This window comes from Pinus tabuliformis, chromosome X (genome assembly GCF_031772625.1).
Source record: "Pinus tabuliformis cultivar Carrire ecotype Pingquan chromosome X, CPIR1, whole genome shotgun sequence".
In the NCBI taxonomy this organism is placed as follows: domain Eukaryota; kingdom Viridiplantae; phylum Streptophyta; class Pinopsida; order Pinales; family Pinaceae; genus Pinus; species Pinus tabuliformis.
In genome coordinates this window covers 1,106,578,371-1,106,589,063 of record NC_142308.1, presented here as the reverse complement: position 1 = coordinate 1,106,589,063, position 10,693 = coordinate 1,106,578,371, and the positions used below count along the sequence as shown (strand labels likewise).

The window sequence follows — 10,693 nt, the reverse complement described above, 5'->3', positions numbered from 1 at the left end:
GCTTATATTCATTGATTGACTTGGACTGCAAAAGGGATAATTGGCATTGCATGAAACACATAAACAATGGAAGAATTGCTTGTCCTTTTAAGGGATGAAAACATGATAGTAGCTGAACCCTAGATGTGTGTATAGGAGATCATGAACTGTCAGCTGGAGCAGACTAATATAGTTGATCAATGTAAAAGAAGTCTCACGTGTTGAAAGGCTAGAGCACTGTTCTCTTGGCTTCCTGATGTGGTGTAAGAACCCTTGTGAGTCTTCATGGCAAACCGGTGGTATCAGGACACATAAAGATCCCTGAGCAGGTGAGGGCTATTTGTCGAGATCATGGTATTGTTTGCATTTCTAGAGGAGGAAAGGACATTGCAAAGCTCATCTTTGAGAGTGATATTTCTCAAATGTGGTTTTCAAGTAATTCTGCAGTGAAGCTTGAACAGAAGAACAGTGTCCATGATCATTTATAGCCTTATAAAGCATTCCTTTATTATGATCCTGATACAGTTAAATCCAGATATTATATTGTGGGAAACTGCTGCTCTGTATCCAACCGAAAAGCTGTTTGTTGAAACTCGAAAAAGCGTGGAGCATGCATGCCAAATAGTGGAAAGCAGTACCTTCAGTTTTCCAGATAGTTTTGCAAAGAACTTAAAGCTTCAAGCTTTGGTCTCGTTAGATTCGAACTCTAACAATGGCTCCCAAGGCAGATAAGAAACCAGCTGAGAAGAAGCCTGTTGCAGAGAAATCTCCAGCAGCAGAAAAGAAACCCGCTCCAAAGGCGGAGAAAAAGCTGCCTAAGGAAAGCGGAGACAAGAAGGGAAAGAAGAGGCATAAGAAGAACATTGAGACCTACAAGATCTATATTTTTAGGGTCTTGAAGCAGGTTCATCCTGATATCGGAATTTCCAGCAAGGCCATGGGAATCATGAACTCCTTCATTAATGATATTTTTGAGAAATTGGCGAGCGAGGCATCGAAGCTCGTCCGCTACAACAAGAAGCCTACTATTACCTCTCAGGAGATTCATACCGCCGTAAGGCTTGCTCTTCCAGGGGAGCTCGCGAAGCACGCTGTTTCAGAGGGTACAAAGGCTGTTACCAAGTTTACCAACGCTTAAATTTGGTATTTTTCTGTGAATTGAATTTATTGGTGTCTTTTGACGCCGCCTATTGTATCGAATTTCAAACAAGCTATTGACTCTTAGAGTTTGATGGAGACATTTGGTTCGTCGTTATTTTTATTTTTTTTGATCGGGAATGGAACCTATGTTATTAACAAGTTAAGATTCGGCAAGTTGAGATTCTAATAACGTTCACAGGTTGGCATGACCCCGGTTGGCATGATCCCGGACTAAACACGCCCCAGCTTTCAATTCTAAGTGATCAAGAACAGCCTTAGTCCGTGGAAACTTCTTTACCATTCACGATACAATAATCTATATATGAATCTCTGTGATTGTTGCAGAAGAAATCGACACGTAGACTGTGACGGAGATTCATCTGTTTAACTCGCGACAAACTACATTTGACTTATTCATGCCCAGATCAAAAATATGAGAGAATGCCAGACCATTTCAAACAATGTAGAAGCAGAGTCGAGTCGCATATCAATAGGAACAGTTTTGTGTAATTAACTGGGTAAAATTAACAATTTTTTTTTTTTTTTTAAACTTGAGTAATCTGATTTTAGAGAAATACCCACATAGCAAACAAAACTAGTTATGCATGCATGGGCCCATAGGCCTCAAGGGTTCAACTTGGGCTCTGATACCAAGTGTAAGGACCATAACTCTCGAGACTATATACAATTTTTATTTTTTTTTAACAGCAAATACAACCGGAAAAGAAACGCATTGAAATTCAAATTTATTTAACACACACATTCCTGCCACTCCTTTCAGGAACACATCATGACATTTTCATACTTTTAACTAAGATCAATAGTAATGAAATACATATGTACCGTTCACCAGAAGGCGAGACTCCACTTGCTCTATTGTTGCCGGTATTCCCTTGTAGCTGGTCACCTCCGCGAGTGAATGATGACGCACTTGATTCGAATGCGAAGACCCACCGGTTAACCTCCCAGCCTACTCCTTGGGTACTCTTCTTCCCCGCGGACCCCCGAGCTGCAATGGGGTTGTACAATGGAGACAAGCACTAGCTAGTAGAGGAGAGCACACCTTGGCTCAAGAGTCCCCTCTATAAATCCTCTACCTCACCAAACTCACTATAGCTTCGTAATCACTGCTCTCACAACATCTCATCCATCCAACAATAGGGTTCCCAAAATTCCCTTCTTCCATGGCTTGTCCCTTCTTTTATAGGAGTCCTCATAGGTGACACTTGTCATGTCATGCATAATTAATTATTTTTTTTATAATTCAATAGCTTGATTATTCACCCACTCATGTGTCATTCTCACATCAAGGGTCTCCCAAAATTATTTACTTAAATTTTTATTTAAAACTAATATTTTCCTCACCTCAACAAGATTCCTATTTCTTCTCCTAGTTGTCTCTTTATTCCCCCCTTTTATTCATTAATTTGTGTTCATTACTTGAAGTCAATTAATGAGTCAAGATTTTATCCCCAATCTACTCCCTAATTTAACTCCTAGATGGATATTCTTATGTTGGTTGTTGACACATGGAACTTCTCTACATTTCTCTAAATTTAATTTATTATTCTCATTTTAATTCACCTTCCCCTTTTCTTAATTAGGTTTAAATTAGTTTAGGATTAATCTTTATCCTTACCATTATGTTTGTCTTTCCCCTTTTTCCTAATTAAACCACATAATCTTCCTAGTATTTTCCAAAATGGGAAAGGTAGAGTTTTTAAGGTACTCTATTTTAATTCTTCCTATGATCCTCCTTATTCCAAGTTTTATTTTTGATTTAATTACATTGGTTTCTAATCATCATTTACCCTTGATGTAAATTTACCTAGTTTTCATTCCTTGCTTATATTTATTTATTATTATTTATTTTTAATGATTCCAAGGATACCAAGCTTTGGTTGTGCCCTTCAAGAACTTCCCTAGAAGTTCCAAGGGTGCCACACCTAATAGTTTATTTGTGATGTCAAGGGTGCCAGTTTGGTTGTGCCCTTCAAGAACTTCCCTAGAAGTTCCAAGGGTGCCACACCTAATAGTTTATTTGTGATGCCAAGGGTGCCAAGTTGGTCGTGCCCTTCAAGAAATTCCCCTGAAGTTCCAAGGGTGCCACACCACTTGCCCTTCAAGCATCCAGTGATTACGAGGGGAAAATATAGTGCAACGTCATAGACCACTATCATCTCTTATGTTGCCTGCTATAGTGAGACTAATGGTGTCGGGGATCAAGGAATCCGCCTTGATGCGCGCCCCCTGGTAAAGTCCTCATGAGCGGCCCAACTTTGGAACCTGCCCTCATGGCATCGTGATCTTCAAGGCGAAGGTGCTTCAACCCTTCCAGCCCAAGTCACGGCGGGAGTGCTAATGGGTGAGATCAGGGACTCTGTCCCACCCCTCCCATGTAGTTCCATCCACTTGTACAACCTCATCACCCATATGTGAGTCATTCGGTCAAGCAAATAATCTGTGCCTGCAACCATTAATATATCATCAGAATATAGTTAAACATATATGCAGATTCCAGGATCGACTTAGACTTTCAAAGATAAAGTAATATAAATTTTCATCAAACCAGGTGTCATCGACATGTCATATGCGAGTGCCTCTGATGGTTTCCTGCCATACTCAATAATCATCAGTAACAAGGTTTCTCAATGTTAGTCAATTATCATAATAGCATCATTAACAATTCCTGGTCATTCACATCATTGTCCATTGTAAGTCTGAACTAAAGGAATTAGGTAACATAAGGGACACATCCCTCATGGCTATCATCAATAATCATCAATGGAAACATACATATTCATTAAGCTATCAACATCGTAACATCGTAGAAATATATCTATCCATAAAATTTATCCTCATTATGCTTTTAGTAGAGTGCATACATATTCTTTACTACCCTCATCATAATTTCAAATAGAGACCAACTTAACTATTTAATATTGCAATCATCAGAATATTGATAGATAAGATACATAACCATTCATGCTACCATAATATCAATGGAAAGCATTCATAAACATCACAATCATGAATGTCTCAATCGCTAATAATAGTGTCATGGGTCCAGATCCTCAATCTAAGGTCCTCGAAGAATAAAGTGTCTAAGATAATGTAGTATTAGGGTCAGGAAACTAGAGTGGGCACTACACTATGAGCATCAAAGTTATTGTGTATAAAAATAAAACTGAAATATGAGCCATCATCTATTTGGCTTTTATACAAACGGACAAATGTCAGATCTTAGACTTGCATAGATACGGGTATCATTATAGATAAGCTCCCCTGAAGTTGAGCGACTCTTTGTCCATAATATCACCCTTTACACTTTACTTTTACTCTATGGATATAGATTCGATGTTCTGCCAAAATCAACAATATTCTCTTCTACTCCATAGGATTCAGGGGGAGTTCTTTGTTTGCATTGGAGTTCAGAAAATATGTTTGCTCTTACTGCTTGATAAGATTTTCAGCAAACAGGGCCTTAACTAATATTCACCTTGAGGATCATCACTATAACCATTATAGATGATGCAATAATCACTTGTGCCTCTTAGATATCGAAGCACCTATTTCACTACTTTCCAATGCTTTCTTCCTAGATTTTCCATGTATCCACTAACAACACCAATTGCATGTGAAATATCTAGTCCAGTACATATCATTGTAGACATTAAACTTCCTAGTACATTAGCATATGGTACACAAGACATATAATCATTTTCATCTTCACTACTAGGACACAAACTTGAAGAAAGCTTAAAATGAAAGGCTAAAGGAATATTTATAGGTTTCACATTATTCATGCTGAATTTCATGAGTATTTTTTCCACATCTTCTACTGTGATAACTTGAGCTTACCATTTTTCATATCTCTATGTATTTCTATGCCCAAGATTTGTTTTTCTGCTCCTAGATCCTTTATACCAAAAGTCCTAGCCAACTAATCATTTACCCTGTTGACCTCAACCATGCTTTTGCTTAAAAGCATATTGTCAACATATAACACCAAGATAATTGGTATCAAACTTTTAAAGTAAATACAATGGTCACACTCACTTTCGATATAATTTTGGCTCATCATGAAAAAAACAAACTTCTCATATCATTTCTTGGGACACTACTTCAGGCCATATAATGACTTGAGTTTGCAAACAAATCTTCTTTTGTGATGTTGAACAAGTCCTTATAGTTGTTCCATGTATATTTCCTCATCCAAATCTCCACATAAAATGTTTTCTTAACATCTAACTATTGTAAACTATAAATCAAGCAAAGAAACTTATGTTGTGACAATATAAACATAAAGAAGCTTAACGACTACAGAAAAGATTTCTTGGAAATCTAAACCTTCCATTTGAGAATACCCTTTTCGACCACTCTAGCTTTATATCTTTCAACTTTACCATCAACGCCTTTCTTCAATTTGTAGACCTACTTACACCCAACAACTTTTCTATCGTTTGGAAGTTCTACAGAGTCCTAGGTTGTGTTTTTCTCTTATGCGTCTATCTGTTCTTTCATTTTCATCTTCCATTTAGCATCATCGATATCATCTATGGCTTCCTAATAACAAGAACTAATCAAGGCAATAGATGAAACAAAATTGATATGCCTCTTATAAGGCTTTTTGTCCCATGTAGATTTCCTCAGTGTTTGTTGTAGCATTTCGGCATTTCTTGAATATTTTCAACATCTACAACTTCTTTACCATTATAAGCTTCTTCTTGCTTCCTAGTTTGTGTACATGGCTGAATCGCCAACTAGATATGTGAAAGTTTGACAACCATTATCATCAATTCCCCCCTTTGTCAACTAAAAGGAGAGACCATAACTATCTGCGTTTGTTTTGAACTTACCCCCTCCCCCTCCTTCAGATGTAAGAGAGTTTCACTATTGTACTCCCCCTTTCAGTGCATGAGAGTACCATCTACATTTGACTGTTGGCTGCAATATCTGAGATTGAATTCTGCGATAAAACATATACAATTGTTTGAATATAGATAACCACTCCCAAGGATTAATCCATGCATAATTAATTTTCAATCTTGCTAGCCGGTTTCGTTTGCAACATCTCTCGGACGAGTGATTCTTCTTGCCACAATAGTGACTAGGATGGAGATAAAAACAATGATCTTCGATATGACCATTTCTTTGACAATGCTTACATTTTGGTTTTTCTTCAACTTTCTCATTAATTGTTGATGTTGTTTGATCATAAAATCCTCCACTGATGAACTTGATTGGTTTTGAATAATCTGGGATATGCAAGTTGTTGTCATCTTTGTCATATCCTAAACCATGTCGATTTTTATTACATTGAATTTCTTTCCATGGTTTGATGATTGGCTTGGAACAATAAGGTTGAACTTGATCATGTACAACTTCTACACTTCAAGTTGTATCGCTGAGTGGCTTGGAATCATCTTTATCAGCATTTGTATTGTTGAATGGCTCCTAAAAAAGACCCTTTTGTAGCAGCTCATCTCGTTGCAGCTGTGATTCAAGTTGGCGAAACTCAACGGTCTCATGTGCATAATGTAGATGCTTTTTAATATCAACGAGAGTCGATTTGCTTATTTTTATTGTGATAGTATCAAATTGTTTAGAAACTCTAACAATGAATGCTTTGCTCCATTTGAACTTGCTCGCTTGCATTTATTGCTTAAAATTGTTTTCTTGAATTTCATGCTCGCTTGATCTTAGATTTGAATTCTGTTTCTTTCAATTTCACGCTCCCCTGAATTTTTTTTAACAAGTGTAAGGTGTTGGCTACCACCGAAAATGCACCCAAGTTAATGATTTTAGAATGAGTAGATGGCAAGTTCAAATGACTTCTCTTGAAAGAACTCAAATCTCCTATCAAATCTGCCTTAATGATTCAAGACTCAGGTGTGGATTCAAGTGAGAATGCACCCTTACAAACATTTTTTAAATTCTCAACTTATCTTCTCTCAATGATTCTCAACTTGACATTAACATAACTTTAAACTCTTACCTTTAAAGATTTTGAACGTTACTCAACTTGACAAAATTAAACTCTTTACATTCATAATTTAGACTAAAGTTCAACTAACCAACAAAACTTCAAAAAAGACTTTTTTTTTTTTTTTTTTTAATGGATTTGAATATCAATAATGGAAGCTATGTTCAACGTACATACTTCACGTTATTCCAAAGACTTGTTATACAACATAGGCAACGTGATTCCTTTAACACACACGCTCGGTATCATTCCACACTTGACTTCAGGCTTTCACGCATTGGCTGCTCCTTATACAGGCTGGCGAGCTCTGGCCTTCTCGAGCTCTTTTGGCTCCACGTTGGCTCTGCACGGATTCACGGACTTAAAGTATTTTTACACTCTAGATGAACTTGTTGTTCCTTCAACACAAAAGCTTAACATGGAGCTGTCCTTATTGCTTCTGGCGTTGCTGAGATGTCGTGCATGCTACGTACTGTTGATCTGCGCTCTGCTTGTCCCAAAACCTAATAAACAATAGTATAATACATAAGATTGTAAATTTGTAAAGCTAATCCTTTTAAACATGGAAATCAGCTTAGTTAGCGATAGTATATAAGAGGTTGCGCCTGCAGCCACAATAATAGCAGATTTGCATTATTTTATGGTTTTGCTGGAATAGATCTACCTGAAACATCGCCAAACCTGCTGCTAACGTTAATTTGAACAACTCACCGGTGTTGTTGTGGACAACGGGGAGTCTGGCCGCGGGTCAGTGCTGCTCTGGTGTCGGTTCAACAGTGGTGCGGCTGTGCAACTCTAAGATCCACGAGGTCCAACTTTGATGGAGAGTCCAACGCGGTCCAACTGTAGTGCAACGTTGTGGAACTGTGATGCAACTCTTAGATCCATCCTTCAACGCAGAGATTCATGGGGGCTCCAAATGAAGTGTTTATTGGTGGACTTGAAAGTTGAGCCACACTATTAAAAAATTATTGGCTCCGCAATCCCATCGATTGAGAAAAATAATCTAAATAATTTGAATGTTGTCCTTTGGAGCATTTTAATTGTGTCTCAGCTTGCGTATCTGTATCATTCAACATTTCACAAAATTGTACCCACGACTTCCGGACTGGGTGCTTCAGGCCACACGGATTGCTAATTTGAATTGTGACAGAAATTTTAATGTCCAGGTCTGAAATCAATGGAGCTGTAAAATTCTTTCCCTTAACTAAAAGTTTGATAATGGACCTAAATTTCAATGGAGCTGTAAAATTCTTTCCCTTAACTAAAAGTTTGATAATGGACCTACCTTTAACTGTTGTCCAATTTGATGGAGTTTTTGACGAGCTTTGATGCTGGAATCTTCTTCTCACAATCTGATGGAGTTTTTGACAGACTTTGATGCTGGAATCTTCTTCTCACAATCTAATGGAGTTAGGACACGCTTTGATGTTGGAATCTCTTTCTCACATCATCTGCAATATTGCTACGCTAAAACAACTCCCACTAACTTATCACGGTTCAGCGCAGATTCTACTATACGCTTGATCCCGGCATCACAAGGCTGCATGCTCGTACGCTGGCAGAAATAGGCAACACCGTAAATTCCCTTAGGTTGATTCGTTTCCACACGTAGGCCCTCGACTTGTTTGGCAATGTTGATGCTGAAAAATAACGTCTGGAGCTCTGAGACTTGACCAAGAAAACTCTTTCGAATACTGGTGTTGCACAGGCGAATAACTGGATATCAAGATTCGATTTTGTTGACCGTAAACTGACACAGTTTCAAGAATTCCTCGTGATTTAAGAATTTTGTATCCAGGATTATGACAATCAAAGAACAACGAAAGCTTCGTTCTAAAGTCGGAAGTGGAAACTTGCACAAGGCCAATTCCCCTCTACGTCTCAATGGTACATGTAATGCCAGGCATCAGAGGTATTTAATGTAATTGGTGTTGGGCAGATAAATCTGAGGAGGACAACGAGCAGGCAACCATTGTCGCTCATCTATTGCACTCAGCGCCAGGTGACTGAATGGGAAAGTTCACTGGAGCAATACGACCCTCTATTCGAACAACCAGTCAAACAACGCAGCCACGCGGACTCTCTATACAATCAACGTCTCAACACGGCCAACAATGTTCCATTTGTCGGTGATTCCAAGACGTGTTGAGATGAAACTATCGGTTCTGGAGTAGATAGCAACCGAAGCACAAATAACATCGAACAACGGATCGAATTTGAATTTGAAATTATTGATCTCAAAGCAATTCACAGCCTTGGCCCTCCTGTGAGGAGTAAACCGAGAGCAACATGGCGGAAAAGGATTTTAACCTGGACTGTATTATATTCGCAAAGAAGGATGATTATGTTGATTTTAAGTCTGATGGTATTATATTCACAAAGAATGATAGATACTATATATATATATTAAGTTAGAGATAGTTAGTCTTGGACATGCAATTTTTTAGTTGAGTGAATATCTTAACCACACATTAATCTAGGACGCTAACTAGTTTGAGAGAATCTCTAAACTAATTAGATCTCAACAAACTCCTAAGTATTAGGAATTTTGGACTTATTGATTGTGAGTATGAAGCTAACAATATGTTGATTTAGTGGCACTTGTTCCTCTTTCAAATAAACTTCTACATTGCCTGATTTAATGAGGGGGGGTTCATCAAATATTATTTCTCTTGGCACTCCATAACAAACAAAGATTTCTTCAATTATAAAGTCTGAAACAACTTGCTCAATGGCTTTGGTGAGTGTTTTTCCTTTACCGACTTGGTGCCATAATCTATGCACACTAGAATGTAGGACTTCTAACGAGATGGATGTTTGATGGGATCCATAAAGTAAGGAGCCCACTTCTCAAACCATTCAATGACCAACTGAGCTTGGAATGAAATTTCATCTAAGTAGATTGGTTGGCACGTCAATTGGAAACTTTCACACCTTTCTGCATGTTTCTTTGCATCTTGGAACAATGTAAGCCAAAAACCACTGAGCTTGTAATGAAATTTCATCTAAGTAGATTGGTTGGCTCGTCAATTGGAAAATTTCACACCTTTCTGCATGCTTCTTTGCATCTTGGAACAATGTAAGCCAAAAACAACTTATACAAAGCACTTTATAACCTATTCTTTTATTAGTAAAGTGTCTATCGCAAGGCTTCTCATGAAAAGTCTTCAAAATGTCATGGACTAAATCTTCCTTTACACAACACTAGATTTCAGGATCTAGCCTAGTGAAAAAGAAATAACCATCTACCCAAGAGTATCAAGAACTTTCATGAATAGTCATGCACTTTTCCCTAAGAGAGAGGTGGTGCAAGAGCTTTCCTTCATAAATAGAATTAGTGATATTTGAATACCTTGGTAAGTGAGTGCATACTACAAAAAGTTATTCATCTTAAAAATGAGTCCTCAACAGGTGAACTATCACTATTATTACTAACCCTAGAAAGGGAGCCTACAATGATGTTACCCTTCCCAAGTTTATCCACAATAATGATATCAAATTCCTGTAACAAAAGCAACCATCTAGTAACTCTACCATTAGTAAGAATTTTATTCATAAGAAAATTGATGGCACAGTGGTCAATAT

At 37.8% G+C, this 10,693-nt stretch overlaps 1 protein-coding gene across 1 annotated transcript; it reads left to right on the top strand.

The window, feature by feature from the left end:
* Positions 1–314: 314 nt before the first annotated feature.
* LOC149143686 (histone H2B-like) lies at positions 315–1,117 on the top strand. The gene has a single exon (XM_089449385.1). The coding sequence runs from the start codon at positions 692–694 to the stop codon at positions 1,115–1,117; it is 426 nt and encodes a 141-aa protein (XP_089305511.1). The 5' UTR covers positions 315–691.
* Positions 1,118–10,693: the final 9,576 nt, after the last annotated feature.